A 15,065-nucleotide genomic window follows, 5' to 3' on the forward strand; every position below is an offset into this window, starting at 1 on the left:
CTCAGAAATTTCAGTTAATTTAATCCTTTTGCTTCCACAACTCTCTGATGTCTTTAGAAATGTGATTTTAATTATTTATCTTACTTTTTTAGTTGTTGTATGGTAACAGGGATGTGCCCTGACCTATCACCATTTTTTTAAAGATATTTTCTTGATTTACATATCTTTTTCTTTTATTTTTGGATCACATTTTTATCTATCATAACATTTGTTTCCAATGCAATTCAGAAAATGAACATTAAATATTTTGCCATTTATAATTATAAAATGTAATATATGTTTTATGAGTTTCAAAATGTTAGTAGGAAACAAAGTATGTTCTAATCCTTGCAACTCTTTATGTTTCAAATTGCAATTGTGTGATGTAAGAAGCATGAGCATTGGAATGAAAGAGACCTTGGTTTGAATTTTGACTTACTAGTTTTGTGATGCTCTAGTTCTTAATATATACAACAGGGGTAATTACACTTACTATAAAGTAAGAAATATATAGCAGAAAGTTCAAGAGAGTATTCAGTAAGTGGCACCTATTACCATTATTTTCCTAATATTGATCCATCATTATCAAAGGCCTCTGAACATGGATAACTTGATTTTAAACTTGATTTTAAGCACTTATATTTTGATATACTCATATCTAGTATAAATTCTAAATTTTTTCATTCAAAAAAGTTCTGAAAAAAATTTTATAATATCAAAGGCCTATTCCTATGACTTAATATCTATGACAATATTACTAAATTAGTGTATAAACTCATATTTTACAACATTTTTGTCTTCTCAATAAATAAATAAATAAGTAAAATTTAGTGGCAGAAAGAATTACATTTAAAGTAGCCTGCTCTCAGTAAAATCCACATCTAACTAGTTGGTATTATATCTAGTAGGGTTTATTAGAACAGGTTGGCAACAAGAAAACAACATTAAGTAATATTAACCGTACTCTCTGCAAAGAACAGCTGGTTGATCTTTGCAGAGGAGAGTCTGTGTTGGGGCTGTCATTTTAACATGATCTCCATGAATGATTTGAATATAATTAATTTTCACATTAAATTTTCTATTACTGAGCTGCTCTTTTATTTTGACTTCTGCATTTGTTTCTTTAAAAAAATGCCACATTAACATATTGAAACAGTTAGATTTGCCTCTAAATATAAGGTGAAAATAGTCTTGGAGGCAGTTTGGTGCTTTGGAGTGCACAGGCCTCTCCAGACCTGGGCACGTAGGACAGCACTGCATGTCTGCGTCCCTGAGGCTGCAGACAGGCCTCCGTCTTTGCTTCTTTAGTGCCATGAGTCAGCTCCACTGGTCTAGCTTCCATATTCTTGGAAGGCTACACTCCTTACAGTCTGTGGGCAGATTTAAGGCAAAGCACAAGAATTATGAGATCTAGTTATGCAACAACATGGAATTGATCAAATTCTCAGGAGAGCTAACTTTTTGCTAAAGAAATTAAGTCACTTCTGGCCCTTTAAATGACCTGTTAGGCTGTCCTGCCCTGTTGGTAAAATGAAATACTTATTAATAAAAACATCTGAACATCTAACCATATAGTGTCAAATAAATTTAAGTAAAAGGGAGGTGAATGAAAGGGTACGAAACAGGTAAAACTATGCAAAATCTAATAAAGTGAAAAACTCACCTTGTAAAACAACTGTCATAAACTAAACAAAAAGCTCTATTTCTTTTCCCTACCTCTTGTGATATGTTTGTAATCATGAAGGTGTTAAAATTATAATACTAATTTAGATAGAGCATATATATGTCAAAATATATCAAGTTTATTCTGAGAATCAGGAGACTACATATAGATTACATTTTAATTGAAACTGGTCCTCTGTGAGCCATTTTATGTATCTCTGAGAATGGAAGTTTTAATCCCAGATCTCTGTGTCTAACTGCCTTATGTTGTCGAACACAAAAAAAGGAGAGAACCCTAGCCAGTTTTGCTTGGTGGTTAGAGCATCGGCCTGCAGACCGAAAGGTCAAGGGATTGATTCCAGTCAAGGGCCTGTACCACGGTTGCAGGCTCAATCCACCAGCCAGTCGGGGGCACGTATCCATGTGTTTCTTACATCCATGTCTCTCTGTCTCTCCCTTCCCTTCCACTCTCTTTAAAAATCAATGGGGAAAAATATCCTTGGGTGAGGATTAATGAGAGAGAGAGAGAGAGAGAGAGAGCAATTATCAAATAGCTATAATTCCCTATAGATAGTCCAAAATGTAAAACCATTAAACATGTCAATTCTTTGAAAAAATTTTTAATTTTAGTTCTGTTTGTTCAACATATCTAGCTATTTAGTACTTCATGACGAGGGGGATGGGGTCTTAAAATTTAGTAGATATTTTGGCACAAATTGTAGAAAACCAAAACCTTGAGGAACAAAAATTCTCTCTCACACCCTAGAAACAAGCAGACAAGAACATCCCATCAGCTTAGCCCCCAGAGGACTGTCTTGGGAACACTAAGGCAGTGTGGAAGCAAGGTGAGGCGCTGGAGTTTTTATTAGTCCATTTTAATTAGCAGCAGCCCTGCTGGGAAAAGGACTGCAGAGACATTCCCCCTGATGGGCATCCAAAAATAACCCCAATCTGTCTAGTCATGGCCTGTGCACAGCTGTGGTGTTAAGAGCAAGGGTGGTGGATGGATCCCAGCCTGGGTAGGTTCAGGTCTCTTGGGGGGCATACTTTGAGACATTGGGCATATCACACAACCTCTCTGATGTAGATAAAATGGGATCTTGAAATCTGCTCCACAGAATAATGTCACAAGTTAAATGTGAGTAAGGTGTGAGTACTACTACGTTACTCACACTGAGCATTAGTTGAAAAACTGTGGAGAAAGAGGGCTCTGGTAAAAAGTAAATGTTAAGGAAAAAAAAAAAAAAGGAAATGTTATTCTGGTGTCATGGATTGCCATTGAAGGCCACAGTGGACTAACAGAATCTGGGTTCTATTTTAAATCGCTAATAATTTTAGTTTGTGGGACATATGGTCTCTATTGCAACTGCTCAACATTACCACTATAGCGGAAAATCAGTGGGGGGTAGAGCAGAAGGGGATGGATTGGGGGCTCATTGTAGCAGCCCAGGCAAGGGGTCAAACTGAGCCGGAGGGGGATGTGGAGTTGGAGAGAAATGAGCAGGCACGACAGTGTCCACTCTGGAGATCTGGCAAGCTTGCTTAATGAGTAAGATGCAGAGAGAGGAATCAGAGTGACTCCTAGGATGTGGGCACTGTGTATGGACTTGGAGAAGATGGGAGCAGAAACAGGGGAAGAAGAGGAGACTCTAGAGTCTGTTTTAGACCCTAAGGTCTGAGATGTCCACGAGAGCTCCAATTGTGGCGGCAAGTAGGCGATTGGACCGATGTGTTTTGAAACGAAGGGCTTGGCCTGGGCTAGAGGCAGAAATGTGAATTTGTTAGATTATTTATTTAGGACATGTAGCTTGCTACACGGTGGTATACTAAGTATTCATCAGGTATGGTGGGACATTCTTTAGTATAACCAATGGGGTATTACTACCACCCTAGAATGTGCATTTCCTTTACTAAAACTGTAAATAATCTACTAAAATGTTCTATATATTTATTACAGACATCAGCAAACTAAGGCGCATGAGCCAAATCCAGACCACTGCCTGTTTTTATATGGCCTGAGCACTAAGAATAGTTTTCACATTTTCAAACATTTTTATTTATTTATGTTTTATATAGACACAGGGGTTTATTTTGAGGACTTGGCTCACACAATTGTGGAAACTTGGCAAGTCCCAAATCTTGATGAGGTAGGCAAGCCGGCTGGGGACTCAGGAAGAGCTGCAGTTTGAATCCAAAGGCAGGCCGTCTGCTGGCAGGATTCATCATTCTTGCCTGGAGTGTGTGTGTGTGGGGGGGGGGGGGGGCGGGGGGCGGCAAAGGAGGGGAATGAGTAACTCAGGAACAGCCAAAGGAAGCCATACATAGGGCAAGGTCTGGGGGAGGGGCAAGGAGCTTCCATGCCATCTCTGGGGGCTCCATCCTCCCAGCACCTGGATGTGTTCACCAACACAGAAGCTCAAGTTTTATATTTTTAAATTGTTGGGTGGGAAATTTTAAAAAAAGAATAACATTTCATGATGCAGGATCATTTTACAAAACTAAAATTTCAGTGTCCATAAAGTTTCAGTGGAACCCAGTCACATGATGTCTGTGACGGCTTTTGCACTAGTAGAGGCAGAGTTGAGTAATTGCAACAGAGACCATATGGCCTGCAAAGGCTACTTACTCTCTAATCTTTTACAGAAAATCTTTTCCTACCTTTCAACTATAACCTCAATGTAAGTGTGGAGTTTTCCTAGGTTCTCATAGGGAGCAATCTATATGAAAGTAATTATAAAGTTCAACCAATAACCATGTGATTCCTTAGGGAAATAGTGTACTCCCAAGAAAAAAAGACAAACCAATAATCTAATTAAAGACAATCTACTATGGGAGATAAAAATCCAAGTTAATTTTTTTCTTTTTTTCAAATATTACTTCCTTTATTATTATTTTTTAAATATATTTTTATTGATTTCAGAGAGAAAAGGAGAGAGGGAAGAGAGAGATAGAAACATCAATGATGAGAGAGAATCATTGATCGACTGCCTCCTGCACGCCCCCCCTACTGGGGGTGGAGCCTGCAACTCGGCCACGTGCCCTTGATTGGAATTGGACCCGGGGCCCTTCAGTTCCAGGCTGATGCTCTATCCACTGAGCAAAACTAGCCAGGGATACTTCCTTTATTTTTTAAAAAATGTTTTTTTAACTTTAAAATTTTTACTCTTACCCTACCCACCCCCACCCCAACATGCTGCATGCTGCCATGCTATGTACAATATGGGCTTACTACTATTCTAGGCACAGAGGGTTTTTCTTTTTTCTTTTTACTTTAATGGTTTTATTAAATCTATTGGGATGACATTGGTTAATAGGATCATATAGGTTTCGAGTGTGGATTTCTATGTTACAAGCTTTCAATATTGCACTGTGTGCCCACCACCCAAAGTCAAATCATCTTCCGTCACCATGTATTAGGCTCCCTTCATCCCCCACCTCCCTACCTCCTTCCCTCTGGCAACCACCACACTGCTGTTTGTGTCCACGAATTTCAGTCTTATCTCCCACATATGCGTGAAATCATGTGGTTCTTAGCTTGTTCTGCCTGACTTGTTTAACTTAGCATAATATTCTCAAGGTCCAGCCATGTTGTCGCAAATGGCAGTATTTCATCTTTTCTTATAGCTGAGTAGTATTCCATTGTGTATATATACCACAACTTCCTTATCCAGTCCTGTATCAAAGGGCATCTTGAGCCTTTACCGGTTTGGCTCGGTGGATAGCGTGTCGGCCTGCAAACTCAAGGGTCCCAGGTTCAATTCCGGTCAAGGCGCATGTACCTTGGTTGCGGGCACATCCCCAGTAGGGGGTGTGCAGGAGGCAGCTGATTTATGTTTCTCTCATTGTTGTTTCTAAGTCTCTCTCCCTCTCCCTCTCCCTCTCTGTAAAAAATCAATAAAATATATATTTTTTAAAAGGGCACCTTGATTATCTCTATGCCTTGGCCACTGTTTGATGCTGCAATGAACATAGGGGTGCATATATCTTTGTGGAAACAGGTTTTTGAGTTTTTTGTGTATATACCCAGGAGAGGAATTGCTGGGTCATATGGTAGCTCTATTCTCCGTTTTTTGAGGAACCTGTTTGCCATACCAACTATCTAATTTAAGGTTCCTTTGTTTTCTACCATTTCAACATCCAGTTTTTCCTACTAGCAGGCAAACTTAATGACAGTCGACAAACCCCCAAAATGCTAATGAAGAAGGGCCAGAAGGAAATCATATGCACAGAGGTTTTTTATGTAAGAGAGCTCAGATGCTAGAGGCTTTCAGGGATTCAGATTACAGCCTAAAAGCTTTGAATAGGATGGGAGCTTGCTATGTCATATCATTTATAACAGGCTCATTATCATGGGATGAAAAATTCTAACTAATGATGACATAAGGCAACATTTGAGGAGCCAATGCTATTATCTATTAAGGAGGGATCATGGAGGATTTTCTATGGAGAAAAATAGAATTTGTAAAAAAGAAAAAAAAAGAAAAAGCGAGAGAGAGAGAGAGAGAGAGAGAGAGAGAGAGAGAGAGAGAGAGAGATGTAGAGGGAAAATTTGCCCAGACAGACCTCTAAGGAGTAGAGAAGGCTAGTTAGTTACTTATGAACACATTGTACATATTTATTATCCTTAATTTGCATAAATGTATTTCATGACCCATCTGCTGCAATTGGTGAAAAAGAAGTTCTTCAACCCGCAAATATCTTGTTCCCAACACAAACAGAATGGGTTAGTAGAGCCCCAGTAGATTGGACCAGAGTGGAAGGGGACTTTGATTTGTGATCAAATAAGGATGCCTTGCCCATAAGAGTTTCTGTAGTTTCAGCTAATAATTTAGAGGTAATGATAGGAAGCATCATCACAGATGTCACTCATTAAAGACAGTTAAGGTAAAAATGAATGTTACATTTAAGAAGCATAACCTTATGATAAGCACACTTAAAAATATAATATCCATAGCCCTGGCTGGTGTGGCTCAGTTGGTTGGGCACTGTCGGGTGCACTGAAAGGTTGCAGGTTGAATTCCCTGTCAGGGCACATGGCTGGGTTGTGGGCTCAATCCCCAGTAGGGAGCATGCAGGAGGCAGCCCATCAATATTCGGCTCTCACATCAATGTTTCTCTCTCCCTCTCCTTCCTCTCTCTCTAAAAATCAATTTAAAAATGAAAGTATTTATAATATCCCTATAATAACTGCAATACCTTTGTGATGTCCAACCAAATTTATAATATTCCAGCATCATCTAATACTTAACTATATTAGTTTCCTAGGGATGCTATAACAAAATACCACAGACTGAGTGGCTTAAACCACAGAAATTTTATTTTCTCACAGTCTGGAAGCAAGAAGGTCAAGATCAAGGTTTCAGTAGGTTTGCTTCTTTTTGAGGCCTCTCTCCTTAGCTTACTAATAAGCTGTCTTCTCACTGTGTCCTCACATGGCCTGCCTTCTGTGCATGTATATCCCTGATGTCTTTGTGAATCCAAATTTCCAATCAGATTGGATTATGACCCCCACCCTTATGGCCTTATTTTAACTTAGTCACCTATTGAAAGATCCTATCCAACTATGGTCACATTCCAAAGTTTGGGGGTTAGGACTTCAACATATGAATTGGGTGGAACACAGTTTACTCCATCACATTAACCATATCACACTCTTTGTAGTCTCTTTATATCACTGCTTCTTCCACTTTGCATCTTCTTTTTCATGCACTAACTTGTGAAAAGAAACTAGATCCATTGCCCTGGGGATTGACCTACATGCTGAATTCATTTGCTTATTCATTTGCTTCTTCCTCTTGAAGCTAACTTATTCCTCGGTTCCCTAAGTTCCTGCAAACTAGCTGTTAGATTCAAAGGCTCCAATGGGCTTAGGTTCAGTGACTCAACCAGACCACCTCATGGGTGGCACTTGCACTTCCTACTCCATCCCATTAGAGGGCCACCATGTCTGCACGACCACCCCACTTTTACTTTTGCTGAGAACATTACTTTGTAAAGGCTGTTCTGAACATCGGATAGGTCACTTCATTTCCAACGTGGTTGCTAGGTACAAGGTCTGTTTGAGCACATGCTGCAGAGGTAACAGGTGTTCTTATACCGGAGCCTCCGCTTGCCAAAAGGTGTTGACAGTATCCACTCCAGACCAGCCCTTGAAGCCCTATCCCTCTTTATGGCTGGAATGCCTCCTGATATACCCCTCCCCTTGCACCTCCCGCCTCCCTCTAGCTGCAGCTTCCCTGACTGACCTGAAGAGCAGCGATGATGATGATGTTGGTGATGGTGGTGATGATGATATTGCATTTCCCCTCTGCATTGTTAATTTGGAGAATTGTTCTAGGTTGAGGAAACTGCCTAAATGCAAATGAGGCTATCAGATGCTCCCAGACCATTGTCCTAGTATTGAAGCGTATTCAGAGTTTACCTAGAAATGTGGTGGTGATTAGGGGAGCACAGCAGGGGCTTTATCCTTGCCTCCCTTGGGCGGATATGTTCCCTGGGTCACTTCAGAATCAAAGAGGAAACTGATTTAATTTTTAATGCTCTATTGCTTCCATCCTCACTTCAGGCACTTTCATAGAAGTGTGGATTTGTAGAGGATTTAATAAACTCCAAATTCCAGTTCACACTCGTAGGGTCACAGTGAAGCATGCATAATGCATGATACCCTCTAGGCTCTAGATTTATGTAGGTTTCAAAACTCTCTCATAGTTCCTTCCAGAACGTTACCCTTTTCCTAAGGATCCAAGGCAAGAACTGAGGCAGAGCGATGATATACTAGTAGAGACTTCCTTCATGACTCAAGGCCCGGGATGTTGACATGGACCCTGGAGAAAGGACAGGGATAAACATGAAAGACATCCTGGCAGATAGTCTACACATGGTTTGCCATGAGGTGGCAGTGGGAGGAACTGGGGGTAACTTCAGGCTTTCTTCGATGGCTGGATGGATATAACGCTGCTTCCCAAAATAGAAAAAGGGAGTGAATGGGTAGGCTTATTCAGGGAAATGGTAGTTCGATTTTAGAGATGAGTTTTTCCATGTTGCAAATATTTTGTCCTGGTTTTTTCCCCCCTATAATTTGTAATGATTGCTCAGAAATTCTTGCTAGAGAGCCTGTTCCTAGCTGTGAAACAGGAAAAAGCTGGCAGGAGTCTCATGCAAACCGTTAATGACTGCCTGACACATTTTTAGCGATTTGGAGATTCACTAAAGCAGCACCACAGACAAGATTGTAGTACTTTCAGAGGTGCCCCTGGGCTAAGTTGTCCTTGGGAATTCACACATCTGCCATAACCTTGAGAAATCCCCATGGTCTTCTGGCCTAAGGAAATCCCCTGATAAAGATTTCCAGCAGTAGTTGCAAAATGCACCCGAGTGTTGATTGGTATTAAGAAAGAACAAGTCAAAACTTGCATAACTTATTAATTTCCTTAAGGTCAGACTCTTTCCTTACTTCTAATATTTCCCAAAGGCACTTGTAAAAATTGGGTTACAGATTATAGGGGGGAAACAGGACAAAATGTTTGCAACATGGAAAAATTCATGTCTAAAATCAAACTATCATTTCCCTGAAAAAGCCTACCCATTCACTCCCTTTTGCTATTTTGCAAAATGTTCATTTAGTAACAGCAGAAGAGAAGAGAAAGACATTACTATTATAGTTTTAAATCTTTGGTCGCTTACGTTACAAACTTGGCAACAGCTATATAAACAAAAGAGTAAAGATTTCCATTCAAAGTCCCTTTAAAACAGATGGTAACATACTTAAGTAGTTTTTAAAGGGTAACGACATGTATGAGCATCCATCTGGAAGTAATTTTAATTCTAAAAAGCCCATTGTTATCATTAAGCTTTCAGTTGACTTCCCCTACTAGAACAATGAACTAGCTTTTTCTTAAAATAGCCCCCAAATTATTCAGACAATAAAACCCCAAAACAGAAGTTTTTGAAAACTCAAGAATTTTGCTCAGGGCCTCTTTGGAGATGGTGCGGGTTGGCCCTGCCTCTCTGTGTCCTCAATGAGGTGAAACCAGGTCGGTCTGTGTCCCACTGAAATGCTGCCAACGACGTTGTGAGAAGGTGATGTCCAGAGGAGCCCAAAGCTTCTCCCCTGAGGCAGCAAAGGGGGTCTGTCTTCCAGCTGTGAGTTCCTGCCTCCACCTTTAGCCAAGTGAACTGCACCAGCTCAAGGGTCCTAGACTGCTCGGAGGCTGGGCTCTTTGGACAGGTGTTGTGGACAGGTGTTGTGAGCGTTGTTCTGGCTGTGGGTGAAGGGACAGTAAAACACTCTGACAGGCCCTCTTGCTGTCCTCGAACTTACATCTCAGTATAATTAAAAGAGCTAATCCAGAGGAGTCACCCCTGATTTGGCAGGTACTAAAACAGATGACATTTGTCATAAATAAATCTATAAATTCGATGTGTCCTAGTCAAAATCCCAAAGTAGTATTTTTTGGACCTTGACAAACTGATTCCAAAATTCAAATGGAAGAAAAACTAGACAAGGACAGACAAAGCCAATTTTTTTTTCTAATTCATGAAAGGAACTCTACTTACCTAATATAAAAATATATAATCAAACTATAATAATTAAAACAAAGTCCAATAGCATATTAGAATAGGTAATACTAGGAAGAAATAAACCCAATGCTGGACTAGAAAAACAAACCCAGTCCGGCCAGGGTGGCTCAGTGGTTGAGCGTTAATCTATGAACCAGGAGGTCACAGTTCAATTCCTGGTCAGTGCACATGCCCTGGCTGCAAGCTTGATCCCCAGTGTGGGGCATGAAGGAGGCAGCCAATCAAGGATTCTCTCTCATCATTGATGCTTCTATTTCTCTCTCTCCCCTTCCCTTTCCCTTCTTCTCTGAAATCAATAAAAATATTTTTTTTTTAAAGAGGAAACATCCAGATTTTAATTTCACAGTCCTATTTGAGGTTATTTAATGTAGATTTGATATTTTTTGTGCCTTTACTTCACTGACAATTCAACGATAATATCAAAAGTAAAAATGGACTCAGCAATTTCTTGTTTCTTACACCACTTTTATGCTTCTCTCTTTCAATCATCCTTGTAGTCCTCAGAGAAAGGAGAGGGGCTGAATGGCACAGACCGTTTCCAGTGGCTTAATCTCCAGTGAGGTAGGCCAGTGTGACGGTCCCTGCAGATGGCAGGACAGGCCGGAATAGGCCACAGACCACAGTCCTGCCTCTCTTCCTGAGAATAACTGAGCAACACTACCTATCAGGCGGGTTCTAAGTGCTTTGCACTACCGAGTTGGGTAACTTCTTCAATGTTTCGCAGCTAGTGAAGATTGGAATATCTGTGGGCCTCAGAACCAGGCAGCTTCCCCAGGACTTCCATCCTCCACCATCTTTATTTAAATTATTATTATAGTTGACATACAATATTATATTAGTTTCAGGTATACAACATAGTAATTTGACATTTATATAGCATACAAAGTCATCATCACGTTGTCCAGTAACCTTCTGTCACCACTGTACAAAGTTATTACAATAGCCCCACTAGAATGGCTCAGTGGTTGAGTACCCACCTATGAATCAGGAGGTCACAGTTCGATTCCCGGTCATAGCACATGCCTGGGTTGTGGGCTCGATCCCCAATAGGGAGCAGGCAGGAGGCAGCAAAAATGATTCTCTCTTCATCATTGATGATTCTATCTCTCTCTCACTCTCCCTTCTTCTCTGAAATCAATAAAAATATATTTTTTAAAACCCACAAAGTTATTATAATACTAGAGGCTGGTGCATGAAATTCTTGCACTCTAGGGGGTTCCTCAGCCTAGCATGCACCCTCTCACAGTCCGGGAGCCCTTGGGGGATGTCCCACTGCCGGCTTAGGCAGTCGGACATCCTTAGCGCTGCCGCGGAGGCAGGAGAGGCTCCTGCCACCACAGCTGTGCTCACCAGCCATTAGCCCGGCTTCTGGCTGACAGGCGCTCCCCTGTGAGAGCGCACTGACAACCAGGAGGCAGCTCCTGTGCTGAGCGTCTGCCCCCTGGTGGTCAATGCGTGTCATAGCGACCAGTTGTTCCGCCGTTCGGTCGATTTGCATATTAGCCTTTTATTATATAGGATTATTGACTATATTCCCTGGGCTGTACTTTATATCTCTGTGATTTATTTATTAATTTATTTATTTATTGACTTATTTTATAACTAAGTGCAGCTACCCCCGCCATGCTCCTCTCCTAAGGGTTCCTCAGCCTGCTGTGTTACTGTGCCTGACATTTTTGGTGTGGCTTCCTCCCATATCCATGCTCTGGCCTCGTGGGCAACTGTAATTCAACTGCTCCCCATCGGTTCAACCCAACGGGAATTCTGGAGCTGGGAAATGACCCTATTGTCACTTTACTGCATGTCTTCAATGTATGTGATGCCAGTGTCTCCTTTACTCAACTGTGAGTGCCTTGGTGCAGGGACCCTCCATTCATGATTTCATTCCTAAAATATATTACAGTGTATGGCAGATGCTAGACATTAAATGAACGTTTGATAAATTAATTCTGAGCACCATATTTTACCAGATTTAGTGGAAATGACCTGGATATAGTCACATTGCATTTTCTCAGTGATCCAAACAACTGAATCTCCAAGTTCAAGTTGTGGTCACTCTGCCCATCCAAACCAATTTTCCTTTTATTGTTGCAGCTAATGGGCTCAGAACGGAGGGAGAGGCAGAAGCGACAGATGTCTGCAGCCCAGGAGACACCAGACTCCCTCCCGGGCCAGCACGGAGTGGGGAACCGAGGATCCAACGCTTGTTGCTTCTGCTGGTGCTGCTGTTGTAGCTGTTCATGGTGAGGTTTGGGGCTGTGTAGTTAATGTGCTCCTGGTTGAGAAATGCTGCCTCTTGTGCCAGCTTGTGATTAATTCGATAGTGTTTTTTAAACCACTGCCATATGTCTGACACCGATTTGGGTTCTGTGAAGGACAGCAACAAAATCGAGGAGGCTACATCCTAGCTCTTGAGGGACCTATATTCAAATTCCTGAAATCAAGCTGATGTTGTTAAAACACTAAAGAAGAACCTAAGGCAGTTGATGATTGGATATTAATATTTGGGCAGAAACAATGCCCAGATGATTAGAAAGGAGTGAACTCAAGGAACTCTACTTGGTAATAAAGGCTTTGAGGAGGAGCCAGAATTTAAGATGGGTCTTAAAGGTTAGGGCTGTGAAGTACAAAGAGCCTAGATTTTTATCCTCTGCTGCGTTTACCTTATTAATTTTTTTGTTTTTTAATAAAGTGTCAAAATATAGGCTAACTTACTGGGAGAAGAAAAAACACACAATCATTGCTTTAAGACAGGTATACAATTTAAAAATAAAACACCTTTGTCCATTTCGGTAAATCAGTTAAAAGTCTAGAGAAATGTATATGACTTATACCTAGAAATCATAGGAACATTAGATTGTATTTCTAAAATATTGGTTTAAAAAGTGCTTAGTGCCAGCTAACTGTGTACATAACTTTAGGCAGTTCAATCATCATAAATTTATGTAGGCTTGACTACAAGTTCAACCAAGAGCTCACTATCCAGTGAAGAAGAAAAATTAATATAGGGACTGATCAAGAATAGTGACAGAGCCGAAACCGGTTTGGCTCAGTGGATAGAGCGTCGGCCTGCGGACTGAAAGGTCCCAGGTTCGATTCCGGTCAAGGGCATGTACCTTGGTTGCGGGCACATCCCCAGTAGGGGTTGTGCAAGAGGCAGCTGATCGATGTTTCTCTCTCATCGATGTTTCTAACTCTCTATCCCTCTCTCTTCCTCTCTGTAAAAAAAAAAAAATCAATAAAATATATTTAACAAAAAAAAAAAAAAAAAAGAATAGTGACAGAATTGGGGGTAGGGTGAGGATTGAAGATGAAATGCCCAGAAAAGTTTGGTCTGCTCCGCTTCACTTGGGCTAGTGTCCATTTCCATGAAGTTCCAATCTGGTGGATGAGATGCAGCAAATGACACTCCAAGGACTGATGGAATCATGATGCTGGGTGGTGTGTCCATTTGGGACACAGGCCAGACAGTAGTAAGTGGGAATATGGAGAGACAGGACTGACAAGAGCTAAGTAGTCTAACGTTCAAGGCAAGACTTTATCCTCAAGAAGAATCTAGAGGACCAGCAGGAAACTGGAGGAGTGGCACACATTGGCACACCCTGTGACTGTCTAGGACACTCCCTAGGTGGGAAAAATACCCACCTAGGGAGGGTTATAATGCATTGAACAAAGAATGCAAATGAAGAACTTCAGGAGATAAATAAAAAAAGAATGACAAAGAAAACTTAGCAAATGAAATAAAACAGGAAATATAACTCACTTGTGCTTCTACTAACAAGGATCAGCTATATGAAAGTTAAATATATACCCTCTAGCCCTGGCCGATGTGGCTCAGTTGGTTAAAGCATCATACCGCGCACTGAATATTAGAAGGTTAGATTCTTGGTCAGGGCACATACCCAGGTTGCAGGTTCGATCCCACTCTGGGTGCATATGGAAGGTAACTGATCAATGTTTTTCTCTCTCTCCCTCTCTCTTCCTTTCTCTCTCTAGAATCAATGAAAAACATTCCTTGGGTAAAAATAAAGCAAAACAAACAAACAACAACAACAAAAAAACGCTCTAAATATAAGACCCTACCCTAGAAAAACCACACACGTGCAAAAAGAGACAAGTATGAAAGGAGTCATTGTAGTATTAATCTGACTGAGAAAATTGAAAATGTCTCTAAAGTTTATGAACAGGAGCATATATTGTGGTATAGTTAAACAATGCAATACCGCACAGCATTTAAATTCATGTGCTAAAAATAAACAAACAAATAAATAAATAATAAACTCATGTGCTAGAGTGGGAAAAGGCAAATTGTAAAGCAGAGCATATTGCGTAATAACATTTTTACAAAATTGAAACTCTTTGTATATTTATGTTTATACTTATACATTTACTCGAAGCCCGATGCATGAAGATTCTTGCTAGAATGGGCTTTCCTTTCCCTGGCTGCCAACACCGCCTTTCCACTCTGGCCCAGCCCCTTTCTGCTCAGGCCCCAGAGCCGCCTCTTTCTGCTCTGTGAGCCACCTCTTTCTGCTCAAGCCCCTCTTTCCCATGCTGCCAGAGGCCCTGAGAGACCGGGGGTGGGGCAGAATGCCTGGGTCGTCACCATGACGACGACGCAAGCATCCTGCCCCCCCGCCACTCAGCGGCTGAATATGCAAATTAACCATCATCTTTGTTGGGTTAATTTGCATATCACTCCTGATTGGCTGATGGTGTAGCGGAGGTACGGTCAATTTACATGTTTGTCTATTATTAGGTAAGATACATTTGTATATAGAGAGACTAACATAACTATGTATGGTAATGATAAACAACAAATTAAGGATGATATTTATCTCTGG

The 15,065-nt window shown here is 40.9% G+C and overlaps 1 protein-coding gene across 5 annotated transcripts in view; it reads left to right on the top strand.

The window, feature by feature from the left end:
- Nucleotides 1–15,065, top strand: part of RGS20 (regulator of G protein signaling 20) — a gene marked incomplete at its 5' end in the record, with an annotated part of 47,134 nt that overhangs the window by 23,322 nt on the left and 8,747 nt on the right. For all 5 annotated transcript variants that reach the window (XM_079795914.1, XM_079795915.1, XM_079795916.1 and 2 more), the window contains one exon: nucleotides 12,316–12,464. In XM_079795914.1, coding sequence (XP_079652040.1) covers nucleotides 12,316–12,464 — 149 coding nt within the window. The remainder of the gene's footprint in view (nucleotides 1–12,315; nucleotides 12,465–15,065) is intronic.

This window comes from Cnephaeus nilssonii, assembly GCF_951640355.1.
Source record: "Cnephaeus nilssonii genome assembly, chromosome: 18".
In the NCBI taxonomy this organism is placed as follows: domain Eukaryota; kingdom Metazoa; phylum Chordata; class Mammalia; order Chiroptera; family Vespertilionidae; genus Cnephaeus; species Cnephaeus nilssonii.